General features: G+C 40.8%; 1 protein-coding gene and 1 long non-coding RNA gene across 6 annotated transcripts in view; one reads left to right on the forward strand and one right to left on the reverse strand.

Annotated features, from left to right (window-relative positions):
* Positions 1–20,840, forward strand: part of arhgap17a (Rho GTPase activating protein 17a) — a 34,761-nt gene that overhangs the window by 3,229 nt on the left and 10,692 nt on the right. For 3 of the 4 annotated variants that reach the window (XM_044013713.1, XM_044013711.1, XM_044013714.1), the window contains exons 2-8: positions 7,470–7,509; positions 15,774–15,878; positions 16,050–16,082; positions 16,486–16,562; positions 18,189–18,300; positions 18,807–18,883; positions 18,991–19,108. In XM_044013713.1, the coding sequence (XP_043869648.1) occupies positions 7,470–7,509; positions 15,774–15,878; positions 16,050–16,082; positions 16,486–16,562; positions 18,189–18,300; positions 18,807–18,883; positions 18,991–19,108 (562 nt within the window). The remainder of the gene's footprint in view (positions 1–7,469; positions 7,510–15,773; positions 15,879–16,049; positions 16,083–16,485; positions 16,563–18,188; positions 18,301–18,806; positions 18,884–18,990; positions 19,109–20,840) is intronic. The other variant, XM_044013712.1, reaches the window with a different exon arrangement.
* Positions 133–16,486, reverse strand: LOC122759134. Of its 2 annotated transcripts, none has more exons than XR_006358235.1 (5): positions 16,118–16,486; positions 13,506–13,578; positions 10,206–10,324; positions 10,043–10,091; positions 133–562 (listed from the first exon to the last, which is right to left on the reverse strand). It is a non-coding gene; the product is annotated as an uncharacterized LOC122759134 (long non-coding RNA). The 2 variants fall into 2 exon arrangements; XR_006358234.1 differs by having other exon boundaries at positions 16,114–16,486.

Consider the following 20,840-nt stretch of genomic DNA (forward strand, 5'->3'; position numbering starts at 1 on the left):
ATCTCACCGTCCCTGTAGTGTTCATATGGCGGAAACACAGTCAGCAGAGTCCACACACAGAGGAACTGAACTCATGATGTTCCTGCAGCTTGTAGGAGAGGCAGCAGCAGCAGCAGCAGCAGCAGCAGCAGCAGCAGCAGCAGCAGCAGCAGCAGCAGCAGCTGCGATACTCATAACTTCACTCACTGCAACGTACCAGCAGTAAATTAGAACCGGAGAGAGGGTTATGTTTAAAACAGACGTGTGCACTTCCCTCTCGTTTGTGTGAACATGTAGGGTTAAATCCTTCCTGCTATCATCTGAGCGAGTGATCTGACCGCCCGTGGTTGGACTAGAGCGAACAAGCGTCCTCTGCTTTGTCAATTAGGCCCGTGCACGCCGGTGTGTCTACGTCTGCAGAAACTTCAGAGTGCAAAGGGCCTCTCCGCTGCCCCCTGGGTTCCTGCGATTGTATGAAGGTAGAACACTGTGTCCAGTAGACAGGCGCTCGCTCCGTAAGGAAATCTCTCCCCTTCTTCTTCTACAAACAGGAAACGGCCTCCCAGAGACGCTCTGACGCTTTCTAGAGAGAGAAGAGAGAGGGAGAGTGCAGTGAGCAGGAGGGAAAAATAATGTGAGTGTGAAACGGAGGTGCAAGGAAAAACAGCTCGTCAGTCATGCCAGGGAACATTCACGTGAGCTGTCGTTGAACTCCCCGTGCTTATTTACAGCTAATGTGGTGAGAGATGAGAGAGTGACACCTTTATAAATGAGATGGCACAGGAACACACTGATATGAGCTTTTACTACTCACTGTGTGAAGATGAGTCAACACATGAATGTGATGCAGTTTGTTTTGTTTTACTTGTTATTTAAGAGAGTAAAGTCTGAATTCAAGTCTGTGAATTTTGGGATTAATGTCAGAAATCGAGATTAAAATCTGAATTTTGTGAAAAAAGTCAGAATTCTGAGAGTAAAGTCTGAATTCAAGTCTTTGAATTCTGGGATTAAAGTTAGAATTTGAGTTTCAAATCAGAATTTGAGAATAGAGTCAGAATTCTGAGAAAAAAGTCTGAATTGAAGTCTGTGAATACTGAGATTAAAGTCAGAGTTCAAGATTAAAATCTGAATTTGGGAATAGTCAGATTTCTGAGGGGAAAAAAACCCAATAATTCTGATATTAAAGTTAGTTTTTGAGAATAAAGTCAGCATTATGAGATTATAGTCAGATTCAAGAATAAATTCTGAGATCTGAGAAAAAAATCCACAATTCTGAAATGAATGCATGCAATTGCAACGGAGTAAAAACTCAGAATTCTGAGAAAAAGTAATCTGAGATTTAAATTAGAATTCTCATATTAAAGCCCAAATTCTCATTTCTTTCTCGGAATTCTGTCTTTTTTAATTTATTTTTATTTCCTTTTCAAAAATATTCCCATGTGGACCTCGTCCTCCCCTGTAGATCAGAAAAAAGGCCTGACGTCGTTTATCCAGTCACTGATTGATAAGATGCTTCCAATCTAAGTGTTGTTCACACACAGAAGCTGTCAGCATACTGGTTTAAAGATTAACTGTGTCGTAAAATAAATGTGCGACCTGAGACATGAAAGTGAACCCGCAGGACTATAATCTGAGTTTATTTGTCCTTCAGATTCACCGGCACGTCACACGTTTGTGACGTCAGCTTCTCAGCGGCGTAATTCCTATATGGTGGAATAACTGCCAGATATGGAAAGTGAAAGTTATCTTGGGAAATATCACGATGGTCGTAATGTGCAGCTGGTTAGCTTAGCATTGTTTAGCACGGCTCTGTCCCATAATGGCTGGTTTGATTCTGTGCCACAAACTGGTAAAGATTCACCATGTGCGCAGAACAAATGCAGCTTTTGTCTTTGCTCACAGTTAATCACGTACTGGCATTTCCAACCTGCCCGGATTATGTAATCCCCCTTTGATATCATACACAACAACAATCAGCTGAAGCCGTTACGCGATCTGATGCAGATCTATTGTCCGAGGAAAGTCTGTGGTTATTTGAAAAAGACACTTTCCCCTCAGGCTTGAACAAAATGTCACAGTAAAAACAGAATAATAAAAAAGGGAAAGGTGACTCTGGGCGTTTCCCTTGTTTTGTTGCTGCGGTGGAACAATGAGGTGTCAGTCACACATTGTGCATCTGTGACACTGTTAATGACAAACTAGGACATCATTGAGTCTAAAAACCAAAGCTGTTTAAAACAAAACTAATCACTTAGAGTTTAAATAATCATTTGAATTTGTTTTTAAATAAATAGATGGATTCTCAAATGTGATGCTTTTTCTAAGTTATTGACGAAGACGATCAGTTGTCAACAAAAATGTATATTAACTAATAATGGAAATCACACTGTGCACCTCAATGTTGTTTAATTTGAAAATAATAGAGTTAGAGGTCGACAGATGTGGGTTTTTTATGCCAATTTGTAGAAGTAATTGATTGATTAAATGGTAATAGAGTTTTTAATTTTTCATTTCTTTTCTCTACCACGTAAAATATAACTTAAATGTCAATAAATAATACCAAAAACTGCTCAACTTCAGTAACCAGTTGTGGAACAACACTAACCTCTCTCTCCAATGTACACTCTGTGTCTGCACTGCAGTTATATACAGTACTATTAACTAAATATTTAACACAGGAAGCAGGTCATTAAAACATAAAAAAAAGCCCCAACATAAAGTCAGAAAGTTTCGGAGAGCGAAAATATGGGAAATATTGGTCAATGTCTAGTTAGAATATCACTTTATTAATTCCCGAAGTGGGATTTTTAATAGTTTTACAGCAGAAATAATAAATAAACAATGAATAATAGATGCAAGATAAAATGCATAACAACGCAATCAATTTAGGGTATAAAATGTCAGAAATCAGTTTGTGAGAGTGATGGTTGTTTATCTACTGTTATATAACAGTGTATATGTTTATTTTGTTAGTTTATATTACTTGGGGAATTCAGTAGGGATGTAAATATCTTTCCGTATTGAGCCCTGTCGTGATGTACAGGTGAGCTCAGCCTGGATTTGTTTGTTGTTTCACAGAGAGAGGGACATCAATCATTTAGTTTGACCTCCACACTGCACTCTAATAGACTCCTCTCACATTAGGAAGGTTAATAAGGACTGAGTCACTCTGTTATTCTTCCAGCGCCTTTCATTTACCTCCAGTATCCATTACTTTAAACCTGAAGCTGTTGCCGTCAGAGGAGAAGAGAAGAAGAGGAGGTTAAACTCCTCCTGATTGTATTGAACGGCCTGTAACAGCCGCTCTATTGTGCTTATGGCTGCAGTATTCTCTTACCCCTCTCCCCCCCCCACACTTTGATAGTAGATCGCCATGGTTACCATTCTGAACTAGTGGTCACGGCGTTGTGGGGAGGATCGTCTCCTTGTTAAGAAAATCACATGCGGCGCTCACACTGACACACTTTCCTCCACTGAGGCTCTGTGGGTTCAGTGCTTCCTCTCTGTAGGTCAGCTGACGCTGGCAAAAACAATTGTTGTTTTGTATGTTGTCGTTTCTCCTCTGCACGCACACACACACACACACACACACACACACACACACACACACACACACACGGCCTATTTTTGACCCCCATCTGTGACACTACTTTTTGTTGCTTTCATACAGACACGGCCACAAACTCTGAATACAAATGTCTTCACACTAATTCGTGATCATTCACTTCAACGTTGATGAACGGATGACTAAAGGGGGAAAAAAAAAATGATGATGCATTGACCTGTATTGACTGGTTCATTTTGTGACTTTTGGGAAGTTGAACATGCAACAAGTCGAGACTGTCACTCACGGACACATGTACAGACACACATGGAGTCTGATTGACTGTCTAGAGCTAGACTACATCTCTGAGTGATACCTGATGCTGAAACATGTTTTTGTCAAATGTCATAAGAAAAGAATAATTATGTATTGTATGATGATAATGGGGGCGGGACTAGATAAGCTTTTGCTTTCCCTTTCGGTTATGTGTATTGTGTGAACTACACTGATGTGTGATGAGTGATCTAAATGTCATGACAGAAATAAATAAATAAAATAAATAAATAAAATAAACAATATTTATAAATATCAGGTGAAATAGAGTAAATTTGTCCAAATCGCAAAACGGCCATACTGCGCTTTTCAAATCGTAGGTGTGTCAGAACCAAACCCCAAAAGCAAGATTTTCTGCAGCACTGCAGGATTTCACCATAATTCTACTTTCTTTTACTCCGTTAAATAAATGCTGTGTCTTTCGACTAGGATATTGCGATTTCCATTATTTTGCAGTTAATTCTACACCCTAACATGGACCCTAACTTGTTTTTGTTTGAAAACACTGCACAGCCTGTAGTTTAGGAGCTTAGTTTACGTGCAAACATTTTGAAAAGAACTGGCATCTTTGGAGCTCTAAAATGCTATTTTTTGGAAAACAGGTGCCACGGGTGGGCACAGACTTTGGGTAGTGACCGAAAGAACGAGATCGTGAATACAGTCGGCCGGAATGAGCTTCCTCTGTGGGGTAGCTGTGCTCGGCCTTAGAGATAGGGTGAGGAGCTCGGACATACAGGAGGGTCTCCAAGTAGAAGTGCTGCCTCTTTAGGTCAAGAGGAGCCAGCTGAGGTGGTTTTGGTATCTGGTAAGGATGCCTCCTGGATGCCTCAGGCATGTCTGTCTGTGAGGAGACCCCCGGGGGCCGACCCAGGACAAGCTGGAGGGATTCTATCTCTCAGCTGGCCTGGGAATGCTTGGAATCCCCCCAGAGAAGAGGGTAGAAGTGGCTAGGGAGAGGGCTGTCTGGGCTCCCTTGCTAAGGCTGCTGCCCAAAGCGACCCAGACCCAGATAAACCAGATATATACATATACATATACATATATGTATATATCTATACATATATACACACACTCACATATATATGTATACATATATATGTGTGTATACACATATATATGTATGTATATATATATATATATATATATATATATATATATATATATATATATATATATATATACACATATACATATACATATGTGTAGTCTACACTGGTTTTGAAGCTCAGGGCTTCAACAGAACCACACGAAGGAGTCCACAGCATGTAGATGACACCAGAACATGAATTCCATACTGTGGCTTCATAATCGTGACGTGTATGTGTGTGCATTATAATATGTGTGTGTGTGTGTGTGTGTGTGTGTGTGTGTGTGTGTGTTAGCTGGTTGTCTTGTCTGTGGTTTACATGTGTGATCTCACCAGTGCGGCTGTGGCTTTTCTCCAGAGACACGTTTTTTTTCCATTCATCTCTCGTCTCCAGATTATTCTGGTTGGCTTTTTTTAAGGAGACTTTAATCCCCAACCCCCCAAAGAAAAAAACCCCCTCTGTATTCCTCTCTCCCATGTGATCATCCTCTCTCCCGCTCCCTTTCTGTGTCAGTTTCTCTGTTCTCTGTCTCTGTGTTGTAATTGGAAGCAGATGTGACAAGGTTACTATAGTTCATAGAGTTTTTTGTTTTTGGAGGCCGGGCCCAGTCACTGTCTCTAGGTCCCTGTAGTTAAGTAGGCCGAGCTTACACTTGGAAAAGAGTCGACATTGGCTCAACGCAAGACACAACCCATATATGACGTAGCGTCATCATTTTTGGGCTTGAAGCAAAGAAACGGAGAGAGAGAGTTTGAGTCATGGGAAAGTGGGGGAAAAAAAAAGAGGAAACAGAGGCCGAAAACTTCACATTACAGTCAACGGTGCAGGAATTCAAGTGCCTTTTTGTAGCAGTTCCATTTAACTTAATCTAACCAGATCTTTTTTTAGATGAATCAGCCAAAAATGTAGGCCATATAATGCATTTTAAACAACATTAAAGTCCAAGATGATGCTGGTGTTTTGGTCAAAAGTCTACAACTCAAAGTAACCAGCAAACATCTGGGCATCTGGGGCCGAAACAGCTCCTGGCACGAATCCATGCGAGGAACCTATCGTTATTCCTTCAGATTATTGTTATATCTGTAGAGTTGTGGTCATTTTTGAGGGGGTCAACGTGCATAAAAACTTGGCATGGAGGTCAGGTCCAGTGAAAATGCGATATTGGCACAGTTCCCGTACCTGCGTTGCTCAAGGGCTGTGAAAGTGAAAACCTAAGGGGGCAAAATTTTGTTACACCGAATTTCCTGAAACTTGGCGGGAAGATGTTATAGACCAAGACGAACAAAAAAGTCGACCGTAACCATGGCGTCGACTCAACAGGAAGTCGGTCATTTAGAATTTTGGTGATTTGCACCCTACAGGTTTTAAAAAACATGCCAATTTGTACTAGTTATTATTGTTTGAGCAATAATGATATAATAATAATAGATTATTAGGTCAACATTTCACCTACAGTCAATTTTAGGTGAAAAGTATCCACTTTGCCTAATTAATTGTCAACTTTGGTTTCTTTGCTCCATATAACAAAAATTGGACAAATTAAGAACATAATTTAAAGGACCAAACAAGTACTTCAGTAATCAAAAAATAATAATTGAAGCTAAAATATGCTTTTCAGGCTTTGCCCAAGGCCTGAAGTGAAGCTCTTATTTTGTCTACAATCCAAATATATTCAGATTACTACGGTAAAACCTACTAAAGGTAGCTAGGCCAGGTAACTTCTGCCCAACGCAGGGACTGTTGACTTCAGAGAGCCTTAATCTGTTGATTAGAATATCGATATTTGCCCTCACGCATCGACTATGGTATTGCACGAGGAAGGATGACGATGTATCACTGAAACGATATTTTGACCGACCCTTAGTCTCTGGACCCTGTGTCTGTCCTCTTGTGTCTTCGTCCCCACAGCCACAGACGATGCCACCATCACGTCACGGTGTCGTGTGAGCGCGAGTCTCTGTGTGTTTCCCAGCCTTCTCCCTTTAAGTGAACTTAATCTGTCTGACCTCTCCAAATCCCAACTATTAGTTCACTATTAATAGGCTCAGGCGGAGCTTGAGAGCCAGCAAAAGCTCTGTGCGCGAGACACGCTGATCCCCTGGCTGACAACACACACACACGTGTGATTCCGTCTCATTGAGTTTTAACATAAACAGTTCATAATCTGGCCTATTTTCATCTTTGCTTATGCTGCAGCTGTAGCGTTAGAAGAGAGGGGAGTCGGGGGTTTGGCCGCGGCCCTCCAGCCTGGTTACCAGCGTCGTTGTTGAGACATAGCAACAAACCAAATAAACCCACCCTGTCCTCTAGTTCAGTTTTTCCCACGGATGCCACAGTCAATGTCTGACTCTGTGCTGAGACCAGTCCTGTGTCACTCGTCTGGCAGATATTTTCACGGTGACTGTACACAGCAGCACGTCATGTAGTCGTGTGTGTGTGTGTGTGTGTGTCTACAGCTGCTGCTTATCTGGTATTTCAGTGTATGTCGGCACTAATCTCCTGTGTTGTCTTTCTCTCACCCACAGGGCAGAGAAGACTGAAGTCCTCAGCGATGACCTCCTGCAGGTAAATCATTAATCTGACCAGCTCTTATCTGTGCTCTGTTAAAGGAACAGTGTGTGCTTGCATCACATCGTGGCTGCAAACGTAAGGTTTTGTAATCCACGCACGCTCCTGCACCAAAGTCCATACAGAAAACTGTCACTGTTAGCATGCAGTTACACAGGAGCTGCTTAGGTTAATCCGCACAACGTATTCCAAACACCAAAGTCACAAAATAACACATTTAAACTCACTTATAGAGACAGCAGTGGATGGAGTTTGGTGTGGGGGACATAGCGGTTTATAAATTTCACTTTTCCTAATGGAAAAAAAGGCTTATTATCAGCAAGAGATGATGCAGATGTGAAAATAATCTTAAGTACACTTGAATTAGATTTGACTTGTTAAGGGGACTAAAATCTGTTTTCCTTGGAAAAGAAACTGAGTCTACAATGGAACTCAATCCCTTCTGTGGAGGACAAAGCAGTAGAAAATGGATCGATGGAAGTTTTATCACTTTATACAAACAGTAAATCATATATTTAAATAACAAAAAACAACCTCCAGATAATAAAGAGAAAAAAAGGCTAATTTAAGTATAAATCTATCCATGCAGTGACTGGACAATGTCAATAAATGTAAAAATTATATTATTGTGTATCCTGACAATTGTGAGCTACTGTATGGATACAACTATTAATCAGGTACATCCTTTATTTTTATGTTTAATTAAGGTACTAACATTAGGAGTCTGAGCTCTAGTTTCAAAAATGAATTATTCTTCTTCGTCTACTTCTTTAAGCGTAAACTTTAAAACCTGCGCTGTAGAAGCACGGCGGTACAAGGTGGTGCTTGTAGTACGTATAAAAGACTGATTCTAAGGATAGAAAAACCAAACAGGTGATTACAATGGCTCCTAAAATGAAACACACAGGACTTTTAATCAAAGAAAGAGGGTCAAATTGAGTTCTCCTGCCTTGAACACACTCATTATCTCTGTAAAGCTCAGTTCCCTCATTAGTTCCTCCCTCGCAGGTGTTCTAATCATACAGTCGAAACAAAAAAAGCTTTTAAAATAAATGTCACTCTCCATTACATATGATTGCGTCTTTACCCCGTTAATGATAATCCACAGTCCTGTCATGTATAATCACACTTATTAACTTTTTGCTCAGTGAATCATAGAGCAGTGATTCAGACGTTTTTTTTAGTTTTCCTACTGTGGCTTCGCTCGTTCACAGGAAACGGATTATTTTTCTGTGTGATGATGGGGAGTTGAGCAACACGCAGGATCCAGCTTTAGTTTTTTTATCGCTGACCCGCTGGAGCCTGAAGAGTAACTGAACCATGTGCTGACACTAAGCGTTCGTGCTAATCAAGCAGCAGCTGGTAGTCGTTCGTCCTCGCTGCTCGAAAAGAGAAAAACTGCTGACGAGGGGGGAAATCGGCTGCAAATGGAGGACCTGTGAACTCATGACACACAGCTGAGCGTCAGTGTGTGTGTGTGTGTGAAAGCTGCTGCTGCCGCTGCTGCTGCTGCTGCTAAAACTCCAGCCAACGTGGCCATCCAACAACTCTGGACTGCGCGCCCAAGACATTCCACTGAAGTTTGTCTGTGTGTGTTTGTGTGTGTGCATGAAAGGAATCATAGAATGTTCAAACAACGTCAGCTGGCTTTGAGTGTGTGTGTGTGTGTGTGTTTCGCCCCGAGGACAGACACAATGCTTGACGCCTGCTGTCTATTCTTTCCTCTTGTTTTCACCCCCCCACCCACACCACACCCTCCTTTGTAGCCACTGCATAAACCAACAGCTCTGACAGATCTTTAATTCCTATCTGAGGTGGTGTTGAAATGGAAATAGACCAACAAGAGTCAAAAATGCATTGGATTGACAGCTAAACGGGGTCAGAAATGAGCAGTGACTCATGTCTAAAATTGCCCTTTTAACCCTTTAATTGTTAAAGGGCTGAATTTTAAAGCTTCAAAATGTCTGTCAGAAAATATCCTGTGATTAAGTGCTTTTGCTTTTCTATTTGAAAAAAACATATTTGAAACAACATTTTGAGTTTTTGTCTCAATGTCCAAAAACAGGCCAAAAGAAATGAAGCTCATGTGGTCTACAGGTGTTTTTCCAACTCAAAGACGCCGTTTCGCCGGCTTCCTGCAACTGGGCGAGTCAAATTACTTCCCTAATAACCACACGTCGGTGTTTGAAGTCTTTCAGAAACCGTTGGAGTTTTTCCGATAGCACAAATACGCAATTAGCTAATGCAAAGTGTCCCCTGCGATACGCTCTGTGTTTAAAGTGTTCAATTCACGCGATGAGTGATTTTAATGTCGCCTATAAAATCGTTAGTCTCGTCACTTTTATCCTATATGAACCCTTGGTTACCCTCGTTAGGCTAAGATAAATGTCGGTAGATTAACTGGATTAACTAGATTTTTGACGTCACATTTTTGGTATCAACTCGGCTCGCTTGGAACTGAAAAAGCGATGGAAAAACACCATATTATTATAAGACGTTACTATTTAGAAGAGAGACTGGATCTACTCACAGTATGGGACACATTCTCCTGCATCATAGTCGTCATGGTGCAGTTGCATCTGTTGAAAAACATAAATAAATAATGAATGTCCAGTCCTAACAGCTGGAACAACACGACAGAGCCAGTGTGAGTCAGTTTAATAGAAGTGGACAAGCACACAGTGGTGACTAACCTCTGAGGTCTGACCGTTGACTTTCACCGCGCCTCAAAGACGCGATTGTTCTGCTGCGTCCGTCCTCGCGAGTCCCCCCGGGCCTCTGTCCCTCACTTCACATGGACACTGATGTCTGTCTGATAAAGACAACACAGAGAGAGAGACACGGAAATCACTTTGACCTCCTCATTCCTGAGATGACCACGTCACTCTGATGAAGGAGAAACTCTCATTTTATCCCTTTTATTTAACGTTCGACCCAGTGTCACACTTCTGCTTCTTCAGTCAAAGTATCCAGTCGTGTCTGCCCTTTTTTTAAAGATTCTTTTGGGCTTTAGAGTTGGTCATCGACAGAGGAAAAGCGTGAGCTCTTAGTGTCACGTTGGATACCTTTCTTGACCCGTAGACCTCGCTATCACGCAATCTTATCTCTGTCTTCTTGTCTGAAGCCTTTTCAGTCAAACAATGAGCTTTTCTTATGAAGTAAATCCAGAGAATCTCCTTCATCTTTGACGCTCTGAAACTACTTTCTCGTCCGGCTCTTTCTCTTGTCAACACAATAACGTCATCATCAAACACAGGGAACTAACTTTACAAGCTTTTTTTCTTGGGGCTGCAATTAACGATTGGTCCCATAATCATTTAATCTGTTGATTCTCAAGAACTTGTTTTGACCAAAACATGTCAGACAAATGTTGATCAGCGTTTCCCAAACTGGGAAAATGATGACGTTCTCAAATGTCTTATTTTGTCCACAAACCGAAATGATTCAGTTTTAATGATTTCTTTGTTCTATGGAGCAAAGAAACTAGAAAATATTCACATTTAAGCTGAAAAATGAGAGAGACCTTGTTTTATTTAAAAAAAAAAAAAAAGACTGATCTAATTTAATTTTAATTCATTTAGTCATCGATTAATAATCGATTTAACTTTGCAGCCCTAACTTCTAACTACAAAGAATTAGGGCTGCATGATGTTCTCAAACTTTGGGTTTGTTTTGTCCACAAACCAAAATGAATCAGTTTGAATGATATCTTTGTTATAAGCTGAAAAATCAGGAAAACTAGTTTTTAACGATTAAAGTAATCAATTAAACTAATCTGTCCATTATTTTCTCGATTAATTACTTGTTTGGTCCACAAAATGTCAGAAAAGTTGTTTCCCAAACCTCAGAAATGATTCAGTTTTAATGATTTTGTTATTTGGAGCAAAGAAACCAGAACATATTGACATTTAAGAAACTTTTTTCAATTATTAAAATAACCCTCAAAACTGATTTATTGATTATCAAAACAGTTGCAAAAATGTGAATGAACATCATCAGCAAAAGTGTTGTAGCTGAGTCACGTTGTGGGCTGTTTATTTCTTCTTTATGGGAGAATTTTGTCTTTTTAAATGGCACAAATGTGTTCACAGCTTTGGTCCAGAGCGACTTTATCATTATCAACTTTATAAAAAGTGATACCATGTTGTCCCAAAGCCCGACTTCTTACTTTAAAGTCTTAAATCGGAACACTTGTCTCGTGCAGGGCGTTGTTGATCCGCCCGGACATTCTTCTCCCAGCTGTCCCTTCCTTTGCTGCTCCTCTCCAGAGCCCGTCCACAAAAATACTCCCGTGTCATAGTTGAGGGCATTTAAAATACCACAGGTCTCGCGTCTTTAAAGGGAAACAAAGAATATTTTGTCCGTGGACTAAAATAACTTCCACCCCGTCATGCTGCAGACTTGTCCCGACATGTTCACAATCCCCTTTCTCTTAGGAACCGACGACACATAAACAAACAAACAAACACACACAACAGTGTCTGGGACAACGACACACACACACACCTTCTCTGTGTCCTGTACTTAGCGCCGGGATTCCCTGTGTCTGTGACGCGTCACGGGATCATCCAGCTGTCGACCTCATCACAGAGGAGAAGGAGGGGGAAGAACACACACTTTTTTCCTCCTCAGGTTCCCACTCATGCATTCTTTAGTCTTTGAACTCTTAAGGGTTTTTGTGTTTGTTATGTGTGTTTTTCTTGTCACAATGAGAGGAAGAGGCCTCGATGTTCCCCTGGTGCCATGCAACCAAAAAACACTTCCACTACACCCACCCGCACAGGAACTTTCAGGGGGGAATCCCTGTCTGCTTTCCTTGTGCCTGGTACACGCCGGACTGAGTCTAAGCAGAGTTCACCGGCTCTGTGACCTGTGTGTGTACACTGTGTGTGTATATAGATATATATATATATATGTGTGTGTTTAGTCAGTTTGTATTTGAGCCAGCTGGTTGGGGAATGCCAGGGCAGCAGCGCGGGGTCAGGGATGACGTAAGAGTGCGAGCAACAGGAGGAGGGGAAAGGCGAGGCGGATATCTGCTGTGGAATTCCGTGCGTTCCGACTCCTTTCTGTCCGTTTTTGGAACACAATCGTCTGGTATTTTGGTTGATCCTCCCTCAGGGTGTTTTTGTCTCGCGTTGCCCTCTCACCGAGACCTCGGTGTTTGCCTGTTTTTATTTTTTGCCACACTTCACACATCACATGTCATCATGTTTGTCCCTTGCGTCACTCTGCTGCCGGTGTCTCAGCTCATCAGTTCAGATGTTTTTTACAAAAACAAAGACAACAGACACACCTGTTACTTTGTGGCGTTCCCATAAAAACCAGTTCTTTACATAATCAGACTCCACTCTTAAGTAGACAAGATCATCACTTCCTTTCATTTGTTTGTTAGTAGAGTCATATTTAAATAGAGTTATTTTATAAATAAACATTAAACTTTTTGTGGATTAGCATAAAAAAGAATTGATATTTCACTCCAGTAGATGGCGCCAAGTGCCTCTGGCGATTACCACCCCGACTAGGGCTGAACGATTTTGCTTGAATATCATATCTTGCGGTATGATTCGCGATGGCTTTATGAAATATAGCTGCTCCTGTGATTTAAAAATAGCAGTAGGCTGCAAGCTATTTTTATTTATTTTTTGATATCTTAAATAGTTGTGCTTAGATCTTGTGTCACCGGGCGACATTTCCGCACCACAAATAAGTGATTTATTTAGATGGAGGCAAAAGGAACATTGAGCGAGTAAAGTTAGACGACTGAAAACACGAAGAAGCGCTTCTTTCCTCCAAAGTAACAAAGAAATCGTTATAACTGAAGCATTTTTGTTTGTGGACAAAACAGAGGCATTCAAGAACGTCATCATTTTCTGACATTTTATGGACCAAACCACTAAACTATGAATACATTACATCAATAGTCATTAGTTGCAGTCCTGGATAAATGCTTCTTGTCCCCGCCCATCCCTGCTCTGCTGCTGTATACTCACAAACGCTCCCTCAGTCACAGGCGGGAGAGTTTTCCTTCACAGAGCCTGTTTTCAGGTGAAGGACACGTGGTTTCTGTTTATGGCAGAATAATAACAACATTTTAAAAGAAATCGACAAAAATGATACACATTTGTAAAAGTATAATAATAACTGGAATATAAAAGATTAAACAAAGGTTTATAGAAACTGTCATTATAAAGGCCTAGATAGATGCATTTTAATGACTCAAGAACATGAGTCTATGAAAATGGTTTTTAAGAGGTCGTTTAAAAGACTCCATGATGTCATGACAGACACCTGGTGAATAGTCGTCCTCTTGTTTTTCAGCCAGAGTCTCTGTGTCCCTGCGTCTCCCGTCAAAGACAGTATTATACGTTGTCACCGTTAAAAGCACAGAGTGGATCTGTGTGGTCGGTCAGAGTCAGAGTCAGGAGAGTGGACAGGAGGACGCCTGTGCAATCCTCCTCCTCCTCCTCCACCCTAAAAAAGGGCCTTAAAGAAACGGTCGCAGCCCAGTGAGCGTTGCTATGGAGACCCATTTCCGATGAGTCATCTGTTTGAAAGATGACATTCCGGGGCAGCATTGTTGTGCAGGGACACGCCTTATCAATCACGTTTATACTTTGACCTCTGATTTGTCCCTGGAGACGTCTGCAAATCATGTGTGAGCTCTGGACCGGACCGGACCGGACTGGACCGGACTGTTCTGAGAGAAGTTACAGTTACAGTCCCAGCTGACACTGACTCATTTAAACTGGGATTTGAACCCAGAACCTTCTGGCCGTGATGCACGAGTGCTGACCACTAGTCACTCCAATCGTGCATTCTAACATTTTCACATGAAACGTAGTGTTTTCATTTACTTAGAACTACGGACAAAATGTTTTTATTATTATGACTAAATCAGTTGCATAATCTCCCTTAAATAAAAAAACCACACCATTCTGTTGCGTGTTGTTTGGGTGTGAACACTCTGTGGAGAGTTTGTGAAGGCATGCAGTGTGGTTTGTTGTTGCTTTTTCCACATGACTTCATTTTCATTTAAACTCCTCAATTGTCCACACGACCCCGAACGTTTTATCGCCCCCCGAAAAAAACAGAATCTTGACGACGCTGCTGCCTCAGGTTTGTGTGATTAAAGTCAGGATGGACAGAAATGGAGACTCATTAAAAATGATGGCTCAGTTACCATCATTATAGCATTCTCTTTCCTGATCGGCCAAAACGTGACTATCATCAGCGAATGAAGAGATCCTTTTGTTTCCTTTCACCGTCTTTAAATGATTGCAGGATTTATTTTCACTGTCGCTACTTTGTTTAGAGGTAGACGCGATATTTGCTATTTATTATTCAACCAGTGATAATAAATGACGCATTTTTTGTTCTCAGAAACTTAAATGTTGCTAAAACTTTATTGCTTTCACTTAAAGCTTATCTAAACCTAGATCTAGTTCATGTGTTTAATATTTAGGTAATTACACTGCAGGGCAGACATAAAATGTAAATGGGAAAGAATCGATGCAGTGAAATATCGCAACATTTATCGTTGTGACGCCAAGTATCAAGTTGTTGTGTGAAAATATCACAGTACATAATTTCGCATTTTATACTATGTTTAGGGCTGCAACTGACGATTAATTTCATAATCGATTAGTTGTTTCAGCTCTAGATTGAGTATGTGTTTAGTTCATAAAGTGTTTAAAAATGTTGATCGTGTTTCCCAAACCTGGAAAGGGCGATGCTCTTAAATATCCTTCGTCCACAAACCAAAAATATTCAGTTTTAGTGATTTGTATGTTCTGTAGAGCAAAGAAACCAGGAAATATTCACATTTAAGAAGCCCGATCAAGAATCGATTATCAAAATATTTGACATTTAATTTTGATTAATAATCGCAGCCCTAATCATGATAATATCATATCTTGGGGTCTCTGGCAATTCCCACCCCTACTGGTTACTGAAGTTAAGAGTTATATTAGTTATTATAGAAAATGGCACAAATATATGGGACAAAAGAAATAAGCGTCAACCATAGAAAACCCACACTGGTCAGTCTGTAGTTTGGTTTGGTTTTTGTGATCATTTGCCACATTTCTATAACTACTGTAAATCCTTGTCTTTTAACAGCAGGATCTTCTTATTCTCTTATGAATGTTGATTATTATTGGATCTTTGTTTTGTCTTTAAACCTCAGTTTTGGAGGTTTTCAGTCTCTGAGTGTTAAAATGGGAGATATTTTATGAACCATCTTGTGTTTTCACCCGCAGATCGAGCGGCGGATGGACCTGGTGCGCGTCGTGTCCCACAACACGCACAAGAGGATGGTGTCGTGTCTGCAGGGACACATCGGCGCAGACGCAGAGAAGAGACACGTAAGACTCGTCACCGGTCATTTATTTTTTTAAATGTCACCGTCCACATTTGTGATTCTCAGCATTTCTTGCTTTTATTTATACAAATATTGATACAAAAGAGGACAATGGTCCATGATTGTGACTTTTTCTGTGTTTTCTATCCCACACGACCTAAAACACGCACCACAGTCCGTACCACGCCTCTATACCGGAAACGGTCAGGTAAACAAAAAATCAAAAATCACAGATTTACCCACTCTGTGGTCCTGTCAGCACCACTCACTCGCTCCATTTTCCCTCATTCAGACGTCTGTCGTCTTTGTTCACAGTGCATGACGCTCCTGCCCCGCGATTCTGTGGGATATAAACATAAAAACTTGAGATTTATGAATGTTTCTCTTCTTTTTTTTGCAATAAAACAGAAAGTGAAGCTGGAGCGTTTGTCATCTCATAGATGTCTCACTTCCCTAGTTTGCATCTCTTCATCTGTGGTTTCCTCCTCTTCTTCCTCCTCCTCCTGAATTCACTGCCCTTGATGGGTTTTCCATCGATTATTTTTAAAACATCTTAACACTGAAGCTGCTGCATGGACAAAGTCACTGAGTTTGTGTCTCGTCTGCTGCAGAAAAAGCTGCCTCTCACTGCGCTGTCCCAGGCAATGGTGGAAGGTGGAAACCAACTGGGAGAAGACTCCTTGATCGGGTGAGTAACTGTCAGTGATTTGAGTGACACACACACACCGCACACACACACACCGCACATACAGTATCCAGTTCCCTCGCCCCACGGCAACTGTTGCTACGTGGAGCAGATGCTCCCCGGAGAGCGTGAAATACGAGGCCAAGCGTTCTGCAGCAGTTTTTGTTCTGCGTCGACGGGACTTTCAGAGAGACAACAACTCAAAACACGACCAGACAGTTTTTGTAGTTGAGGATGTAGAAAGTGAATCTATGTCTGGATGAAAAGGAGGAAGCGAAAGTGGCGCAGTATTTTATTTAGGTAAAATAATCCAAATCTACAACTCAAAAGACACCACATTTATCAAACTCTTGCCTAATCTGGCCGATATAACCTGAAACCTTTTGCTAATATATTGGGAGCATTAGGGCCGATAACTGATGAAGACACCGATAAAAACAACGATATGATACAGATAAAAACAGCCAGGGTTGACCGACGATTCTAGTAAAACGTACAAAAACAATAAAAGTAAAACTGTAAAACACTGAAAATAATGAAATGGTAAAACTCTAGTTAGATACTTCCAGGTGGAATATAAGCCATGGATAAAATAATGGGTCTTTAAAAGTGATTAAATATGTTCAATAATTAGGGCAAATTTGATTTCAATGGGTTAGTGATTCCATCATTTGGGGAAAGCTTCAGAAAAGGAGCAATCGCCTCGAGGTTTTAGCCCAGTTTTAGTGATATTTTTGAAACTCTGTCACAGCAGATGTAGATTTACATTTTCTTCATTTTGTGAAACAAATAAACATTAAAAAAAAGCTGTAGATGTCGCTAGCATAGAAATAAAGGAGGAAATGGTTTTTCCGATATACGATAATACATTTTAGAGTTGATATGTGTTGATAATATCGCGCATCTGTAGAAAAATATGTTATTTGTAGTTTGTGAAAATGTAAATATAATCAGTAACTCAATTTGTTCCATATATTACATATAAATGTCACGTCATTTAACATATACAGTACATGTGTCAGAAATGACAACAATAAGGTATGAAACCAAACTAAATCTTAACGTACAAAATAACAAACAGAAACTAAGAAAAGAAACTAGATCATTAAAAACTAACTAACTAAATAAATAAATAAATAGATAATTCATATACCACAACCCTATAACCAAACGAGTTGTATGTACATTTGTGTCCTTGTTCTAGACGTGTATATAGCAAAAGTCCATGGTGATCAAATGTCCATAAAAGAGTTCTTCCCCATTTATATTTTAGCTGTGATTATTTCTATAATAACCTCCTCATTTACCTTCTGTTTCCACTGATGTATGTTTGTTAAATGCAAAACCTTTTAAAGACAATTGCAATATATATCATACAGCTTTACTTTCAGTTCAAGCACTTTAAATGCTATTAAAAAAAAGCCTTGAGTCATCACTGCTGAGAGCTACATTTATTAAAACCACATTAACGTGGTTTTACTTTCACATATCGACTGGAAACGGACGCGCGTGTTGCAGTAAACTGAGGACGACTGTTATCAGAAGAAATCCTCACTTTGTAAAGACGATAAGACAACGAGGCGTGATTTTAATACCTCTGTGTGTGTGTGTGTGTGCGTGCGTTAACAGGAAGATGATGGAAGTGTGCGGCGAGGCGGAGAACCGTCTGTCTTCAGAGCTGATGCAACACGAGCTGCAGATCGAGAAGGACGTTCTGGATCCTCTGAGTCAGCTCGCAGAGGTCAGACGCCCTGTGAACACAAACCACGTTTAAACATTTAAAAACACTTTTAAATGGCAGCCAGTGCTTTCCAATTAACATGCATAAAAAGTGGGTCCTCGTATAGAAAGTTTGGGAAACGCTGGTTTACGTCATAGTTGTAAACTCACATCTTCTTCTTCTTGATTTCTTCATCTTGTTTCTTCTTCGTCTTGCTTCTACTTCTTGATTCTTTTACATTACATGTCATTTAGCAGACGCTTTTATCCAAAGCGACTTACAAGGGAACTGAGTACAACCTGTCAGGGCTGGAGTTGAACTGGTGACCACAGGTTACCGGTCTTAACCACTGAGCTAGCCCACCCATTCTTCTTCTAGCTTCTAGCTTCTTGCGTCCTCATCTTCTACTTCTTCTTGCCCTTTCTTGCCTCTCCCTTTAGAGGTCACCACATCAGATCATCTACCTCCATCTTGTCCTCCTCTGTTCTGAGGCTGTGAAATCAACTTGGTGTGCTTTGATTTTCTAGGTGGACATTCCCAACATCCTGAAGCAGAGGAAACAGCTCGCCAAGTTAGTGCTGGACTACGATTCTGCCAGAGCAAGGTCCGTCTCCTCACTTATTCCCTGCGTTGATGCTACCCTCCCTTTTTTTTTTTTTTTGCAGCTTCTGAATTTCATTGTGTTGTTTTTGTGTCTCTGGATAAACAAAGATGGTTGCAGGCAACCAAGTCAATAATCTCAGGAACAAATACACAAGCACTGACGGCCAAGGCTGACCTGCTCAAGGAGGAGGTGGATGAGGCCATGAACAAAGTGGAGCTTTGCAAGGTAACTGTGAAGTCTACGTCTTCATAAAGACACCTGCTGCTTCTGTACAGTGTCGTTATCACGTTTAACAGCTTTGTCTGTGATACTGAACGTATGGGAAGGTTAAAGGTCATTTATGGTCTGTGAAAGAGAAACTGTCGCAGGAAACACTGAGATAAAGCCTCACACCTAAAGTCCATATAACCATAAACTGTATTTAAGGACCTTTCTCAGGTCAGAATACTCTGGTCCACCATGAGATCTTTATGGTGGAGCTGGACCATGGAGGGAGCGTTTGTGGGTATACAGCTGCAGAGCAGGGACAGGTGGGATTTATCCATGAAACTGAAGAACGATCAGGTGGTTTTGAGTCGTAGAATTCACTTCTGAAACTTTTCATCAATGTTTCTTGGTGTTTCTCAGTCTCGTTCTTGATTCTTCTTCTCCAACCTGTTTGCAGTCGTCTTAAAACGCCCGGTTTGAAAAATGTAAAATGAAACCGCCTCTTTCACGTTGGTTTCTCGTAGAAAACGGGTCAATGTTGGTCAAAAATGTTCAAAAGATGGGATCCACATGACCTGAAGAAGATCCACTTTGTTTGTCTCGTTTAAACTTTGACCTCTGCCAACTGTGCACCTTTAAGGAAAAGTCATGACGTGTGTGTGATCCAGCAGTCGTGAGCAGAACAGCGATCATCTGCTGCAGCTGGACCGTCCAAGACCCTCAGGACCTTTGACCCACTTTTTTTACTGACGCGCACAAATAAGTGAAAATGCCTCGTCAGCTCTCTCTGTCTGTCTGTCTGTCTGTCTGTCTGTCTGTGCGCGTGTGTGCGTGTGTGCGTGTGTGTGTGTGTGTGTGCGCGTGTGCGCGCGCACATCTGCTGAGTTGAGTCACTTGTGAGTTTTCAGTGTGTAGTTGTTGTTGGGTGTTTTTTCTGTGCAGGAAGTGCACAGCCTTGTGTTTCCTGTCTGTCTGTGTGTCTGTGTTGGTCTCACTGAGCTCAACAAGCGCAGCAGGATTTATGACTCTCATGGTTCTCTGCTGACCACGAACGCCCATCCGTGTGTCACCTGAATAATCCATTACTGTAATGGATGTGAAGTGGAGATACATTTATAAATGCTCACGCAGCAGTACTCGCCCTCTCTTCTCTTTGGTGTGACAATGATAGGATTTACAGAGTTCTCCATATACTTGTTAAAAATACAGTTGTGACAGCGTGTTAAAGATTATTTAATAGAAATGTCATTGTAATAATAATGTCTCAGGGACTGTGGACACAAAAACGAGTTCTTGTGAATCTGCTCAAGTTATTTTTATCGTATCAGCTTTTGATTGACGCGGTTTTGGAAGCATTGAAATGCTATTTTTGGGAAATGTTCCTATTGACGATCAACGCTACTTTGGGATTATGTTGATGTCATAATCTCACCTCGCTATATTTGTTGTCGTCTCCTTCTTGTGTTGTTTTGATGTTAACTTTTATTTTCTTTCTTTAGTCGCCCTGGCTTTCTTTTATTATGTTATATAGAATCATTTGAATAAAGGTTCATTTAAAAAAGTTTTTACACAGCGTGCACACTTTATGGCAAAGTTACAGCGCCACTTACAGGCTTGGCATATGTACTGCAGCGTTTAGAGGTCTTTCATTTGAAAGGATGCCATGTTGGCACAAAACTGTTTCTAACATGGAAAAAGTAAATCATTGTGTAGGGAAAGTTCTGTTTCTGTGTGGATAAAATGTACTTTA

This window comes from Solea senegalensis, linkage group LG18, assembly GCF_019176455.1.
Source record: "Solea senegalensis isolate Sse05_10M linkage group LG18, IFAPA_SoseM_1, whole genome shotgun sequence".
Classification (NCBI taxonomy): domain Eukaryota; kingdom Metazoa; phylum Chordata; class Actinopteri; order Pleuronectiformes; family Soleidae; genus Solea; species Solea senegalensis.